Source organism: Giraffa tippelskirchi, chromosome 12, assembly GCF_054371585.1.
Source record: "Giraffa tippelskirchi isolate mGirTip1 chromosome 12, T2T-mGirTip1v1.2.pri, whole genome shotgun sequence".
Lineage (NCBI taxonomy): Eukaryota > Metazoa > Chordata > Mammalia > Artiodactyla > Giraffidae > Giraffa > Giraffa tippelskirchi.
Genome location: NC_137286.1, coordinates 25,391,621 through 25,409,014, shown reverse-complemented (window position 1 = coordinate 25,409,014; position 17,394 = coordinate 25,391,621). Strand labels below are relative to the sequence as shown.

At 38.8% G+C, this 17,394-nt stretch overlaps 1 protein-coding gene across 5 annotated transcripts in view; it reads left to right on the top strand.

Moving 5' to 3' along the window:
- Positions 1-17,394, top strand: part of AKAP6 (A-kinase anchoring protein 6) — a 571,209-nt gene that overhangs the window by 343,565 nt on the left and 210,250 nt on the right. For 3 of the 5 annotated variants that reach the window (XM_081547988.1, XM_081547989.1, XM_081547991.1), the window contains 2 exons: positions 1,450-1,546; positions 2,665-2,828. In XM_081547988.1, the coding sequence (XP_081404114.1) occupies positions 1,450-1,546; positions 2,665-2,828 (261 nt within the window). Of the gene's footprint in view, positions 1-1,449; positions 1,547-2,661; positions 2,829-17,394 lie in introns of all 5 variants that reach the window. The other 2 variants (XM_081547987.1, XM_081547990.1) reach the window with 1 other exon arrangement.

The window sequence follows — 17,394 nt, the reverse complement described above, 5'->3', positions numbered from 1 at the left end:
GCAGGGCCATGCTTTATACCCCTTAAATTGCTATTACCTTCTCCAGTGTACAGAAGAGGCACGATATGGTTTCTGAATGAGTGAAAGAATGGGAAAAATTAATACCTGATTTCATAGCTTATGATTGTTTAACCTCTTTTACCTGAGTTATATTCCAGATAACACTGTATCATCTCAAACTTGTCAATTATTCTTCATACTAAGTTCAGTGTAGTACGTAGAGCCATTGCTCAAGAAGTGTTAAGTGGGAGCAAAATATATCGTGTGTTTTGGAGTCCTATTATAGAGAAGCCAGAATTTGGCATTTAGTCTTTCAAAATCCATACTTTTTCAGATTAATCAAGTCAAGGGCTGGATTTTCACTCTGGAGACTAACCATTGATTCAACATATTGGTTACTATGATTACTCTCCATCAGACCTCCTGTGTTTGGAACACCTTATAACATTTCAGAGATGGAAAAAAATCTTTGGAAAAACCATCCTTGTTTCTTGACATATTAAAATGGAAACCTTCCCCTTCAGAGAGTCCTATTGATCCAGTTCAGAAGATATCCACTATTCCTGCAAACATTTATTGAACACTTTGTATGTGCCATGAGTTGGAAATAAATGTGAAACTGGCAAGTCTTTTGATTGTAATAATTTGGTATCCAAATATAGGAATAAAGCAGAATTCAGTATGCTAAATTCTTCAGTAGAAACAGATATAAGGAGCAGAGGAAGCCGAGAGAGGGGAGTAATTAATTCTATGAAAGACATTATGGAAAGCTTCCTGGAAGAAATTTCTATGAGTTGAAATTCACCCATAAGAGCAGTTTTTATCTTTTGGGTAACTATCATAAGTGAAAAATGCCCCTCATGTGCTTGATGTATTTATTTATAAAACAATGTCACATTGTAAGGAATAAGCTTAAAACTCAAACATTTGAAAAACATTTGACTCCTCTCTACAGCACTTAAATTCACCTCAGTATTCCATAGTTTGTGTGATATCTGAAAAACAGCTGAATCAAACCCTACTATGTTAATGGATTTATATATGCGCACATAATTTATGTTGCCATTTTTTTTTTATGGTTTCACAAATAGTGCTAGCAGTAATGTTTCCAAAAAAGTGAAGAAAAGACCTCATATGTGCTGGTAGAATTTCAGTATATATTATAGAACACTGCTACTCTTGATATAGCCTATGGGATGTGACTTTTCATAAAAACCTAATGAATTTTTAGATATGTCAGCTGTTTCCGAACAGATGCACTCTACTAATCTGATGGAAACATTTTGAGCCCAGATCCCAAATATCAATAGCTTTTAGTATTGCAAATTAGTTTGTCTATTGGGTAAATTGAACTGTGTGGCTCTTGATAGAAAGTAGCAAGTAATTTTATATGGATGTTTTATGTTTAATGGCCTTGCCAGGGTTTGATGCTCATATTTTTCCTTGCAGAGTTTTAAGTTGAATGTAGACAGTCATTGTGCGCTCAAGGAAGCTGTGGAGGAGGAAGGACACCAACTTCTTGAGCTTATTGCATCTCACAAAGCAGGTAAATCCTCCTGAAATATTGCAAGTCTTTATGTCTCCAGACTATTAAGAATGAAGAAGCATTGCTGTAAATTACTGCATATATTCACTTCCTTATGTATTATTAATATTTACATTATCAGATTGACCTTCAAGATTTATAAATGTTTCATATACTGCATACAATGCTGTGATACTTATAAGATGAAATACTGCCTCCAAATGGTCTGTTCATTTTATTTGGGGCTTGCTGTTCGCCTGAGTTTCAATTGAAATCACATTCCTGAAAACTTCACATTGACATGCTTTTTGATGTAGGTGCTCTGGAAATAACATTAAGATAATGAATGAGAATTGTACATATAGTTATAATGCATATGCATCCGGGTACTTACAGATATCATTACAGATATAAGGCAGGCAGTCTAGAGACACCTGATTATTTCCCTGCCAATTCACACACATGACCGTTTTGCATGTTCTCTGCTGGTCATTGCATTAGCAGAATTTTAGCCTTAGACAAGCTCTTACCCCAGTATCAGTGTATTTATGAGAAACGGATTGTAAATAAAATATACTTTTGTCATTTGGTTATACTTATCCTGGTAGTAGAAGACCGTAAGACAGGATGAATTAGTTTGCCACTTGTTTTGAGCTTACCACACCCCAATAAGAAAAGAGCAGCATTAATCCGATGTGCTAACACTAAAGATTGCTGTCTTAAATTTGGCCCATTTACTGTATTTCAAGTCGAATTACCTTTGGTTATTTCCATATTTTCTGATCATTGTTAAGTCTCCACAAAAAGATATACACAGGGCCTTTTATTTGGAATGTGAAGCTAGAGTGTTAATAATTTTTATGTATCATGATTTTGGTTCTGTATACGTTTTTTTAGTCCATGTGTTAAAACTAAGTCAATTCTAAACCATGCACCTATGGGGTTTTCCCATTTTTGTGTCCTTATGCCTTTTGTCAAGTCAAAAATCCCCAGTCTTGGTTCTGAGAGGCAGATGATGGTAATGGTTGCTTAAAATTATGTTTATCGTTGGAAATATCCACCTAATCTTAAATGAAAAACAATACTGGGTAAAAACACAGCCGAATCGCTAACGTGTGCTTTCCCCTCCTTTGGAGAAGGACTGAAGGACATGCTGAGGATGATTGCAAGTCAATGGAAGGAGCTGCAGAGGCAAATCAAACGGCAACACAGCTGGATTCTCCGGGCTCTGGATACCATCAAAGCCGAGATTCTGGCTACTGATGTGTCTGTGGAGGGCGAGGAAGGGACTGGAAGCCCCAAGGTAAGTGGCTTGAAGTTTGCCTTATTTCCTCTTATTTCTGTCTTCTTTTGAACTAGGCACCACTGAAGTTTTCTTTCTACCCCCAAGGCTTTTCATTTCTACTGGGTAAACTTTATCTCTCTCTCTCTCTCTATGTATAGGTATGTATAAACAAAATGAAATGGCTTAGTTTAAAACAATAAAAAAAGCCTCCTACAACTTTCAAGTTTTTCAGGAACGGGTCTTTCTGTGAAAAGTGGCAGAGTAGGAGGGGAACAGTACTTTAAGGGTAGGAGAAAGGGGGACGTAAAACATTTAGTAAACAAAACATAAAGCATCTTTAACATGAATAATCAGAATGGTTTTAAATTGTTTTGTTGCAACTATAAATCACTATAATCAGTGCAATCACTCAGCTCTGACATCCATTAGCCGCTTGGTTACAGCAAATTAACAAAGAAGAGAGAAAGTGATTCATTATCTCATTCCTGTTAATGACTATCAGATGCATTGCCTAATTAGGGGATGGTCACTGTAGTGGGAAGAAGGTCATATGCTTTGCTACAAATCTTTTTGCTCTGAGTGTAAGTTCTCCATAATGATGCATGCACCAAATACAACAAGTACTTTAAAAATGAATATTGACATGTTTTGGTTATCTATTTTAGATTTACAAAATAATCTGTAAAGCATATGAACTTGAATTTTAAATGAGGCACCTTTTAATACAGTGTGCCAAGGTTCTAGAGGTATCTTTGGACTCATGATGTGGAAGATAATTTTATTAATTTGATATTTTCATTCAATCTCTCTTTTCTTTTGTATTTGTTCTTTTGTGAAAGTTAATGCAGAAAACAGGTCTCATAATAGACTCAGCATGGAAACATATTATAAAATGGGGGAAACAGATTTAAGAGTTCATGGCTTCTATTCCTGGCATGGACAAAGTAATTAAATCATCATCAAGTCACATTTATTCAGCCTCCATGTGGATTGTCACTGGGCTACATGTATACAGAGCAAGTTAAACAAACCCTCTGCCCTCTGAGCCTCAGATTCTTAAGTTCAGGCAAGGAGAAACCCAACCTGCCCTGCAGTGGTGAGGCCATGCAGCTAGTTGAAAAGCTCAGGTGGCTTATAGCTTTGAAATCTTAAACAACAAACTTTACCTTATTTGTTGCAAACAGAGGATGGAATGATGAGCTAAGTTCCATTTAAAGAAGGCTCCATGGAGGAGGTCACATTTCAGGAAATACTTGAAGGAAGGAAGAGAGGTGGCTTGGCACATGAGCACATATTTTAGGAAGTGACGTGATGAAAGAATCAGAGCTGGAACTAATAACAGGGAGTGGGGTGTGTCTTCAGCAGACTTCTCAGGGCAGAATTGCTGTTCTTTCAAGGAGCAGACTGCAGTGGAAGTTGATTGGGCCGATGCTTTGGTTGGAGTAGGGGGCAGTGATGATGAGAAAGAACACGCCTGAAAACTCTGCTGTGTTTTATTTATTGAACAAAAATATACCGAGTGATTACTTTTTAAAAGCTACCCTGTATTGGACGCATTCTACATGGCAGCTACTGTGTTGTACATTACATTTTGTGTACTCTCTCATTTAATTCTCACAACAAACTATATACACCTTAAGGCAGTACTATTATAATTCCCAATGGAAAAAAATGGAGGCACAGAGAAGTTAAGTAACTGGCTTAAGGTCACATAGGTGTTAGGTAGCAGAGCTGGGATATGAATCGGAGCCCTTTGGCCCCAGAACCCATTTTCGACACCACCTAAAGCACTAGCTGTTACTGGCACCACTCAGGGTAGGACGCAGTGATGAACAATCAGCCTCCGTATCTGTCTCACGAAGCTTGTGGTGAAGTGGGGCGACAGACTTAAATCTCACAACCATGCTGTTATAAACCATGATGGACTGTGAAAGAAAAGCAAAGGGAGCAACCACAGGCTGGGCTGGGAGAAGTGATCGAGATCCAGGTATGGGGAAGCACTTCCTTGAGGAAGTGACAGTCTGTGAACATGCTGTTGCTGCTAGTGGGGAGCAGGGAGTATGCAAGGGAAGCTGTGTGGCTGTGGGAGTGAAGGGGATGGTTTGGGAGTAAGCAGGGAAATGACATCATTGATTCACAGCATAAAGACCTGTCCTTGGCTTTGGTGTGGAGCATGGATGGGTAAGTGGGGTGAGTCGGGGTGAAGGTGGAGAGGCACCAGGTGGATGATGCAGAGATGGTGCAGTCACCTGTGTTCATAAGGACCTGTGGCTGTATTCACCAGGGCCAGCTTGAATTGGACACTATTGTTCATTCTGTGGGAGATAGATGAAATAAAGAAGATAGCTAAACACAATGAGGAGACGGTATTATGAAATGAGAGGCAATGTTAACATTTCTCAAAAATAGGACCGCCTTCCCCAGGCCCCACCTCAAACGAATCAATCACCTGAGTAGGGCCCCAGAATCTGCATTCCACAGCTCCCAGAAAACCTCTTCCTACAGGGCCGTATGATCCTCACATAACTGGGATCCTCAAAACAGTGCGAAAGGATGTCTGTCTTCTTGTTACTTCCAGTACCAAACAATTGGTATCTGGTGGCTCAGATGGTAAAGAATATGTCTGTGATGCAGGAGACCTGGGTTCAATCCCTGGGTCAGAAAGCTCCCCTGGAGGAGGGCATGGCAACCCACTCCAGTATTCTTGCCTGGAATATCCCCATGGACAGAGCAGCCAGGTGGGCTACTGTCCGTAGTGTTGCAAAGAGTTGGACACGACTGAGCGACTAACACTTTCACACTTTCAAAATGTTCGAAAACAGGGGCTGTTTAATTAAACTATGCTACATCTTATACCAATGCAAGATTGCATAACCATTTAAAAGTAATGTTTTAGAAGAGAATTTTCAAACATTCAAAGAGGCCTATAATATGCAATTATATATTTTAAAATACCTTTGAATTTTCTAAGTCTCTACAATGAGTAAGAATTATTTGAATCCAAAAAATAAAGAATATATGTAAAATGCAGAATTAAAAAGTGATTAAAAGGTGACATACTTGACATTGATCTGAAGGAACTTGAGATGTGAATTTAAATAATAGGAGGAAAAATAAATATATCTGACTCTTACTGATTTGGATGTCTCAGTTCAGTCGCTCAGTTGTGTCCGACTCTTTGCAACCCCATGGACTGCAGTATGCCAGTATGCAGTATCACCAACTCCCAGTGTTTACTCAAACTCCTGTCCATTGAGTTGGTGATGCCATCCAACCATCTCATCCTCTGTCATCCCCTTCTCCTCCCACCTTCAATCTTTCCCAGCTTCAGGGTCTTTTCAAATGAGTCAGTTCTTTGCATCAGGTAGCCAAAGTTTTGGAGTTTCAGCTTCAACATCAGTCCTTCCAATGAATATTCAGGACTGATTTACTTTAGGATTGACTGGTTGGATCTCCTTGCAGTCCAAGGGACTCTCAAGAATCTTCTCCAACACCACAGTTCAAAAGCATCAGTTCTTTGGTGCTCAGCTTGCTTTATAGTCCAAGTGTCATATCCATACATGACTACTGGAAAAACCATAGCTTTGACTAGATGGACCTTTGTTGGCAGAGTAATGTCTTTGCTTTTTAACATGCTGTCTAGTTGGTCATAATTTTTCTTCCAAGGAGTAAGTGTCTTTTACTTTCATGGCTGCAGTCACCATCTGCAGTGATTTTGGAGCCCACAAAAATAAAGTCTGTCACTGTTTCCCCATCTATTTGCCATGAAATGATGGGACCAGATGCCATGATCTTAGTTTTCTGAATGCTGAGTTTTAAACCAACTTTTTAACTCTCCTCTTTCACTTTCATCAAGAGGCTCTTTAGTTCTTCTTCACTTTCTGCCATAAGGGTGGTGTCATCTGCATATCTGAGGTTATTGATATTTCTCCTAGCAATCTTGATTCCAGCTTGTGCTTCATCCAGCCCAGCTTTTCTCATGATGTACTCTGCATATAAGTTAAATAAGCAGGGTGACAATATACAGCCTTGACGTACTCCTTTACCAATTTGGAACCAGTCTGTTGTTCCATATCCGGTTCCAATTCTTGCTTCTGGACTTGCATACAGATTTCTCAGGTCAGGTGGTCTGGTATTCCCATCTCTGTAAGAATTTTCCACAGTTTGTTGTGATCCACACAGTCAAAGGCTTTGGCATAGTCAATAAAGCAGAAGTAGATATTTTTCTGGAACTCTCTTGCTTTTTCGATGATCCAACAGATGTTGGCAATGTGATCTCTGGTTCCTCTGCCTTTTATAAATCAGCTTGAACATGTGGAATTTCACAGTTCACATACTGTTGAAGCCTGGCTTGGAGAATTTTAAGCATTACTTTACTAGTGTGTGAGATGAGTGCAATTGTGCAGTAGTTTGAGCATTCTTTGGCATTTCCTTTCTTTGGGATTGGAATGAAAATTGACCCTTTCCAGTCCTGTGGCCACTGCTGAGTTTTCCAAATTTGCTGGCATATAGAGTGTAGCACTTTCATGGTATCATCTTTTAGGATTTGAAATAGCTCAACTGGAATTCCATCACCTCCACTAGCTTTGTTTGTAGTGATGCTTCCTGAGACTCACTTGATTTCACATTCCAGAATGTCTGGCTTTAGGTGAGTGATCACACCATCGTGACTATCTGGGTTGTGAAGATCTTTTTTGTATAGTTCTTCTGTGTATTCTTGCCACCTCTTCTTAATATCTTTTGCTTTTGTTAGGTCTATACCATTTCTGTCCTTTATTGTGCGAATCTTGACATGAAATGTTCTCTTGGTATCTCTAATTTTCATGAAGAAATCTCTAGACTTTACCATTCTATTGTTTTCCTCTATTTCTTTTCATTGTTCACTTTAGAAGTCTTCCTCATCTCACCTTGCTATTCTTTGAAACTTTGCATTCAAATGGGTATATCTTTCCTTTTCTCCTTTGCCTTTCTCTTCTCTTCTTTTCACAGCTATTTGTAAAGTCTCCTCAGACAACCATTTTGCCTTTTTGTATTTCTTTTTCTTGGGGATGGTCTTGATCCCTGCCTCCTGTATAATGTCACTAACCTCCCTCCAAAGTTCTTCAGGCACTCTGTCTATCAGATCTAATCCTTTGAATCTATTTGTCACTTCTACTGTATAATCATAAGAGATTTGATTTAGGTTATACCTGAATGGTCTAGTGGTTTTCCCTACTTTCTTCAATTTGTCTGAATTTGACAATAAGGATTTCATGATCTGAGCCACAGTCAGCTCCTGGGCTTGTTTTTGCTGACTGTATAGAGTTCTCCATCTTTGGCTGCAAAGAATATAATCAATCTGATTTCGGTATTGACCATCTGGCGATGTCTTTGTGTAGAGTCTTCTCTTGTGTTGTTGGAAGAGGGTGTTTGCTATGACCAATGTGTTCTCTTGGCAAAACTCTATTAGCCTTTGCCCTGCTTCATTCTGTACTCCAAGGCCAAATTTGCCCATTACTCCAGATATTTCTTGACTTCCTACTTTTGCATTCCAGTCCCCTATAATGAGAAGGACATCTCTTTTGGGTGTTAGTTCTAGAAGGTTTTGTAGGTCTTCATAGAACCATTCGACATCAGCTTCTTCAGCATTACTGGTCGGGGCATAGACTTGGATTACTGTGATATTGAATGGTTTGCCTTGGAAATGAACAGAGATCATTCTCTCATTTTTGAGACTGTATCCAAGTATTGCATTTCAGACTCTTGTTGACTATGAAGGCTACTCCATTTCTTCTAAGGGATTCTTGCCCACCGTAGTAGATATAATGGTCATCTGAGTTAAATTCACCCATTCCAGTCCATTTTAGTTCGCTGATTCCTAAAATGTTGACGTTCACTCTTGAAATCTCCTGTTTGACCACTTCCAATTTGCCTTGATTCATGGACCTAAATTCCAGGTTTGCATGCAATATTGCTCTTTATAGCGTCAGACTTTACTTCCATCACCAGTCACCCAAGTTTGGAACTTGGATGTCTCAGTTTGAAACAAAACAACAACAACAAAAATCCTCTGCATTTGAATCATCTCCTAAGTGAAAATGTCTTTCTCAAGTCACATCTGCTTATAAAGAATAGCATAAGTGGTCTTTCCTGTTAATAGTATTTCTGTTCCAAAACATTTCCTGTCACACTATGTGCACAGTGTGGTACATCTGAAAGCAGCTACAGGAGAGGCTTCTGTAGGCATCTCAGGATGTGAACCTGGGGGAGGTGTGAGAGTTAAGACTTCGACCTGGCAGAGTGGGCCATACCCTAAGCCTTTGCCTCCCAGCCAGTTCTCTCTTCCTCAGCTTGGGTTGAATTTTCTCTAGACAAATGAATTCATCCATAGTCAAGGGTGAAGGTAAACTCGACTTAAGATGAAGAAAATCCGTTTCTAAATTTAAACTTAGGAAACTGAGGCAAAACCAGAATGGTCATTCTTTCTATTTGCTTAATGTTGATGAACTGCCTTCCTCAGTCCTGTGGGCAAGCACGAGGATAATAGGAGAGGCTCAGACTCAGAAATCAGACTGTCTATGTTCAACCTGACACTTACTAGCAATGTGTCCTTCAGAAAATGACTGAATTTCTCTGCCTCAGATCCCTCATTTGTACCATGGAGACAATGGTAACATCCACCTCAAGGGACTGTGATACAGATTAAAGAGCTGGCATATCTGAAGTGCTTACAGCGCTGGGCCCGTAGGAAGTCTGAGATGAGGGTAAATATGCAAGACTGCATAATCTAGCGGTGGAGACAACAAACAAATAATTGTAATAGAATCTAACAATTAATCTAGTAGAAAGTGAAAAAGTGAAAGTGTTAGTCGCTCAGTCGTGTCTGACTCTTTGTGACCCCATGGACTGTAGCCCACCAGGCTCCTCTGTTCATGGAATTCTCCAGGCAAGAATACTGGAGGGGGGTACAAAGTTCTGTGAGTAAACACAGGAGGAATTTACTAACCCCAAGTAGGGATCTCAAGGAAAGACTTAGAAGGCAGTTGATGTTTTAAACAGGGAAGGATTTTTGCCCAAGTGAAATTGATGGGCAGAGAGAATAGCACATGCAGAGAACTTGCAACCTTTTGGACGAGATTAGGCCCGCTTGCCACACCCAGGCTCATGTGACAAAAAATGACCCTTAGTGATCACTGACTTGAGCAATAATTCCTCATATGTCTCTAATTGACACTATTCAAGTCAGAGTGAGGTCCCTATACAGAAAGTGTCTAAAATGTCCTGTTTAAACGGAAACTTTTTCTTGCCATATTGCACACATAGAACAAGCTTAAACCCTGGAGTTCTGCGAGACTAACAGCTGAATTCCACTCCCTGTCTATCATGTTGGCCCTGTTTCCATGACATGACCTTGCACAGGTCATGTACAAATTGTGCCTTGAAATATATTTCCAAGCATAGCAGTTATGATCATCAATTTTATCTTAGACCTAAAAGAGGAACTAAAATTAAAACATAATAGAAAAGTAACTCTAGAATTCATCTTAGGTTTACATCAGAAGCTATGGGAACTTGAGAAGCATAATAGAAAATCTAAGGAATATATCTAGGGGGTATTTTTCTTTTTACCTTGTTTGAGAGACTGAAGAAAAGGGCTTGGTCTTAGAAATCTTGTAAAGAAGGAGGATAGGAGGGAATTCAAAGACTCTGGGAAACTTCTCCCCCAGGACTCGGCAGCATGCCTTATTTGTTGTATTTCATTTTTTAAAAAAAGTGTTTTCCCAGGACTGTGAGATCTTTTATACATGGAAATAGAGAACAAAATTCACCAATTCTAGAAACAGAGCTTTGGCACGCACAATCCAAGAATTGAATGTATGCTTGTAATTATATATTTTATTTTAAGATAGATTGGTGAAAGTTTATCATTTTGAAGTTGGCTTTTTTAGTATGTTAAAATTCTGTGTGGTGTATAGCTGGAGGGATTTCAAAACACAGTGAATATCTAACTCCAAACAAAGGCTACATTCCTTCTTTTTTTTTGACATCTCAAGGCAAAAAACAAAAATCCTGAGAGCAAAAAGGCATTCTTAAGTTTTGCACATTGCCTCCTTTAAAACGTTCTTATCCTTGTTTTTATTTTTTACCTATAGAGCTTGCCATCATTACGAATGTCTTAGAATCAAGGCTGGGATTCCCCGCCTGACATCTCAAACTTTGCATCACTGAAAGCACACAGCAATGGTTCCTTTGTCCTCTTTAAAGAAACATATACATTCCCAAAACAAAGACTCTTTGAAGATTTTAATGTAAATTCAGTAAACTTTATAGCAAATAGAAAGGGTGACCTCGCCTGGGTTCCAACCAAAATCTTCACTTAGTGAAAGGAGGCAGAGGGTTAGCTGCTTTGAACTCTAGGGTTGTGCTTATTTTATCTGGTTTCTTTTGAGGTTCGTAGATTGAAGTTGTCATCCCTTTGGAAATGGATATCAGACTGTGAAGGTCATCAATGTTATCTGTTCAACAATAGCACAAGAGCAAGCTTAAGGACATTGCTTAAATATGTTTGCTCAGCCCTACAAATGACAGTTTCAGGTACTGGCTGAGACAGGGGTGTCTGTGTGTACTCTGACTTGGGTATGTTGCTAACCACCTAGCCTTTTGTTAGATGTCAAGAGAGGGCAAGTCTAACAGTAATACATACTTCCTGTTTGTTTACCAGACACTCAAGTCTTTACCTGGTATTTATGCTAATAACTATGGATAACTTTATTTAACTGAAGGAAGAGAAAGAGGCTGATTGGGGAATGCCCTTTTTATGATCTTGTCTCTGTATTATATAGTACCTCTTGGGTAATAGTGCAGCTGGATATTATTATCCTGCAAGGGAATTTGATCCGGATTCTTCTAAAGCATTGGTGAGACAAAGCATTGTCTCTGCATTCTTTTCTTTTCTGGCTCAAATGCTTATGGAGTTGCGTGTTCTTTAATATAGAACTTCAGAAACAGCCTTAAGATATTGAATGGGAATTGCACTTATATGTGGTCAGTCCCACATACACTTGTATGTGGCACTGATGTGCATAAAGAATTACTTGCGATAATTTACTCTTTTCTTCTTTCAAAACAAGAGCACAGTTATATGTTGTCAGAGGAACCAGAAATGATATCATAAGATTGAATTAGTAGAAACAAAAACAACAGGCAAAGGCCTGGCCATTATTTCCTGAGTGCTGACAGAGAGCTCTGCCCCGTGCTGGCTTAGACATGAGGGAAGACATGCTTTCCTGCTCAGTGGTCTTATCATCTCATTGTAAGCACACACTGTAACATCTTGTCTAATGTAGATTAAGCTATCTTAGATCTAGAATAATAGATCACCTCAGATTTAGACCATCTTAATTAGGATGTTGGCAGATTGAAATGGAATAGGGTTCTTGATGCAAGCAAATGAGTAGTAAATGCATTAGCAATTCCACCTCTTCCTTACAGAATTCTTCCTAAAAGCCAGTATCCCGTTCCTTTCCTGCTGAACTGTATAAACAGTCCTGAAATGTAGTACCTAGGGAGAGCTCTTTCTTCTACTGTGGATTCTTCAGTAGTCCTTTTTTTTTTTGTTAACAGAAGGGCAACTTTTCTTCAAAAGTGTTTTTGAAAGACAGAAACAAAAGTAAGTTATTTCTTTGAAGATCAGTTGTGGTTACTAAATTTGTGATGGAATGGAATAAAAGATAGTTCTTCTAATCTCCTTGAGGCATTTAAATTTGCATATTATCAGATGTGTGGGTGGGCCCAAGATGAGTTTTTTTTTTTTTTTAAGAAGTCTGCCATTCTAACTAGGTGACTGAAAAAAATGATGGAGACGATATAATATATATTAGGTCAAAGGATAGCTAATGGTCAGCCCCATCATGGTCTATGTGATGTAGAAAACCATACCTTATCTTAATTTTTCGCACTATACTTCCAGTGCTGGGTGATTTGGGGAGTGAAATTCTTTGGTGTCTCTAGTCAACACAGGGGAATGTCAATGGCAAGAGTAGGTAGTCTATTTTTTTCCTTTTTAGTCAGAGTACCTAATCTCTGATTCTATGACACCTAGAGTTGCAGAGATGCATGGTGTTAGATACAAAGTTACATTCTATGGAAAGCAGCTTTCTTTTATGGGCAGAACTAACATTTTGTAACTCAGCCTGATCTATTTTGAAGATAGTAAACACATTGGAGGTACTTTTTGATATACAGTGGGGGTCAGCATTTTTTTTTTTAATCTAGAAGTATTTACACAAAACAAAACAAAACCGGAAGGCAAGATACAGAATTGCTTCTAAAAACCACTTTAAAACTAATAAGTAAAGTATTTGAAAGTGTGAAACAATTACCTCAGTGTGTGATTTACACCCTCCACCCCCACCCCCACCCCCAAATGTGTTGTTTCTGGCAGGGGAGCATCTGAGCTGGGGAGAGCCCTGCTAAAGGGATTACCTTGCTCTGGCTCTTGTGTTTATTGAGTCCCCTAGGACTTCTTATAAAACAGCAGCTTTCAAATGTACACACACCTGCGCTCAACACCCTGAATACTCCAAATGCTCGTTTAACTGTTCTCACACCTGGAGTATCTCTTCCATCCAGTAAGGTCAGAAAGCACGGAGATGTCCACATACTGGTTTTTCCTTTTCCTTGGAAGTCTGTTGGAATATAGCCATTTATATGGTTCACATGCCAACAGAGACAGAGAGATTTTTTCAGTGTACTATAGTGCTCTTTGCCACCAGGCCCCACAGAACATCCCCAGTCTTACCTCCTACTGTGTCAAAATGAAGGTTAATGTTTCTCAGGGGACATTAGCTCAATTGAGGTCTTGCTGGGCTAGAGTTCAGGGACCCATCTCACTGCAGCTTCCAGGCCACTTTGCACTAGGAGAGGGCGGTGGCTTCTTTGTACTTAATCTGGCCCACAGAGGCCAGCACTGGCTCCATGCAGGGCTAAGCAGGGTCATGGATCTTGCTGTGTGAGAAAGGGAAGAGGAAAAAAGGAAGCCTAAAGCAGGAGGCTAAGACGAGAGAAGGAACGGAAAGATAAAAGAAGGAAGTATGCATCTAGGGAAGCTCATCTGCCTAAGTCACTTCATGGACATTAATGCTCTCCTTTTACTCCCTCTGTTTTTTTCTTTCCTTTCTCTAGTCTGGAAGTCAAAGCCTGAAAAACTGTCTTTATTTTTGTCACATAATGTATGCGTGTGTGTATGTGTGTGTAACATACTATATTAATGGGGTTAGCATAGTTATCAGGCTTACTATGGTCTAGATTTATGTCTGGATTATCTCATTCATTCTTTTTTTGTTGTTAATATTTATTTTTATTTATTTATTTGGCTGCGATGGTCTTAGTTGCAGCATGCAGGTTCTTAGCTGCAACATGTGGGATCTAGTTCCCCAATCAGGGATTGAACCTGGGCTCTCTGCATCGGGAATGTTGGTCTTAGCCCCTGGACTACCAGGGAAGTCCTTCATTCATTCTTCCCAACAATATAGCAGTTGTAGCTTCGAATATCATTTTTACTTTACTGATAGAAAATGTAGGCTCCAAACTCATATTAGGTACTCAAGCTTATTCAAAGTTTTTTAAAATTCATATGTGACAGCATAAAGACCAAATTCCTTACCCTGTCACTTGATTCTACCTGCTTAGTCAAGATTCATGTCACTGTTTCATTTCATTAATGTTCTAATTAATTCACCATCTTCCAAATGTCTTTTCCCTTCTTTTCTCTTTGCTTTTGCCCAGGACTTTTCCTACTCTCTCTATTTACACTGCTCTTATCCATCCTTAAAATCAATAAATATTAAATACATAACTACATTATGATGTCATAGCTCTGGACTGGACACTATTCCTCTCCATGCTCACTGCCCAACAGTAGACACACACACACACACACACACACATCATTCTAAATTAAGGTAGACTGTGTGATGAATACTATAACGAGAGATAGGGACATAAGAAATAGAGAAATTTGTGGAGGGGACATTATTTCAATCTCATGGTGCCTGGGAAAGCTCTTTCCTCTAAGAGAATTTGTATTTTGTGGAGATCTCTAATATTCTGACAAATTGTTAGTAGGAAAATATTAGAAGGACGGCATGCTAGGTAGAGGAAATATCATGATATGGAAAATATGAGGGACATCTAGAGAGTGATGAACAGTGAATGGTTTGGCTCTTTTGAACATAGAGTATCCACATATTTATGGGAAGGGATGAGGACCTAATAGAAAATAAAGCCTGAAAAGCTTTATTCCTCCTCCACTTTACCACCTAGTAACCTTAAGCTTATTTCCAACATTTGTAGCTCTACTTCTATTTTATAAATAGATTCATTTGTATCATTTTTTAGATTCCACATATAAGCAATATTATGTGATACTTGTCTTTCTCTGTCTGACATATTTCACTCAGTATGACAAGCTGTAGGTCCATCCATGTTGCTGCAAATGGCATTTTTTTTGTTCTCTTTTATGACTGAGTAATATTCCATTACTCAGAAGAAGATAATGGCAACCCACTTCAGTATTCTTGCCTGGAGAGTCCCATGGACAGAGGAGCCTGGTGGGCTATAGTCGATAGGTTTGCAGACAGTTGGACATGTCTTAACAACTAAACAGCAACAACAATATTCATTATATATATGTACTGTATCTTCTTTATCCATTCCTCTGTTGATGGGCATTTAGGTTGGTTCCATGTCCTGGCTGTTGTAAATAGTGCTGCAGGTTTTGGGGTGCATGTATCTTTTCAAATTATGGTTTTCTCCAGGAATATGCCTAGGAGTGGGATTGCCAGGTCATATGGTAGTTCTATTTTTAGTTTTTAAAGGAACCTTCATACTTTTCTCCATAGTGGCTGTACCAACTTACATTCCCACCAAGAGTATAGTAAGGGCCCCCTTTTTCCACACACTTTCCAGCATTTGTTGTTTGTAGATTTTTTGATGATGGCCAGATTTTTTTCAGACCAGTGTGAGATGATACCTTTTTGTAGCTTTAATTTGCGTTTCTCTAATAATCAGTGATGTTGAGCATCTTTTCATGTGCTTTTCGGCCATTTGTATGTCTTTGGAGAAATATCTATTTAGATCTCCTGCACATTAAATTTTTTTTTTTTATATTGAGTTGCATGAGCAGTTTGTATAGTGTGGAGATTAATCCCTTGTTGGTCACTTTGTTTGCAAATATTTATGGTTTCCTTTGCTGTGCAAAAACTTATAAGTTTAAGTATGTCCCACTTGTTTATTTTTGTGTTTATTTTCATTACTCTAGGAGTTGGATCAAAAAAGATCTTGCTGTGATTTGTGTCAAAAGTGTTCGCTTATGTTTTCCTCTATGAGTTTTATAGAATCTGGGCTTATGTTTAAGTCTTTAATCCACTTTGTTTGTTTTTGTGCATGGTAGGGAGTGTTCTAATTTCATTCTTTTACATATAGCTGTCTAGTTTTCCCAGCACCACTTACTGGAGAGACTGTCTTTTCTCCATTGTGTATTCTTGCCTCCTTTGTCAAAGATAAGGTGCCCCTATGTGCGTGAGTTTATCTCTGGGCTTTCTAGCCTGTTCCATTGATCCGTATTTATGTTTTTGTTCCAGTACCATACTTTTTTGTTGACCGTAACTTTGTAGTATAAAGTTACTGAAGCTCCCTGAAGTCAGGGAGCCTGAGGCCTCCAGCTCCATTTTTCTTTCTCAAGATTGCTTTGGCTGTTTGCAAGATTTTTTTTTTTTGGTTCTAATTCTGTGAAAAATGCCGTTGGTAATTTGCTAGGGAAGTCTACATAGATTTAATAACTTTAGCCTTTGAAGTTGATATTGACAAGAAAAGCCTATTGTGTGAGAATGGAGAAGTGTGATAGAACCTTGGGGGATGTCTAGGGTAACTGAGAGCAAAGATGTCATATTAATACTGGGGATTAAGTGAGAATCTGCATGCTCAATAGTGAAACTCCCAGCTCTTGCCTTCCAGAATACTGGTAATAGAGGATACGAGGGGTATAGGTCAAAGGAACTTTTCATGGAGTAGGGGTGACCTCAGCACATTTATAGACTACAGAATAGGACTAGTTAAAAATGGATGATTGAAGAAGATAGTTTCAAGAAGGATAAGAAAGAAGATGAATTGGCATAATGATTCAGATGACGGAGAGGAAGTGAATCAGGTGGAGCCATGAATTGAGGGAAGGGAGGATATGTCTTATGAAATAGAAGAGAAAGAAAGAATATTGAGTGGTAAGCAATAGTAAAGAGAAAAGGAAACTAAAGAATTTAGAATGAAGGCAAATTCCATATGATTAGTCAATGGGGCAATTATTTGAATAGAGAGAGGGTTGAAAGTGAGGAGGAATTGGAGAACAAGGGTGGGATTCAAATCCCTCCTTCTCAGTAGAGATTTCCTGCAACTTTCCAGCCCTAAGTGATTGCTATTTCTTCTAAACTATATTGCCTTTACTATTTTTACCACACATTTGGTGACTAATCACACACAGCCTGTGACACCATTTCCATTGTTGTCTGGAGCTCTCATTTATATCTTTTGTTAGTTTACTTTTCAGGCA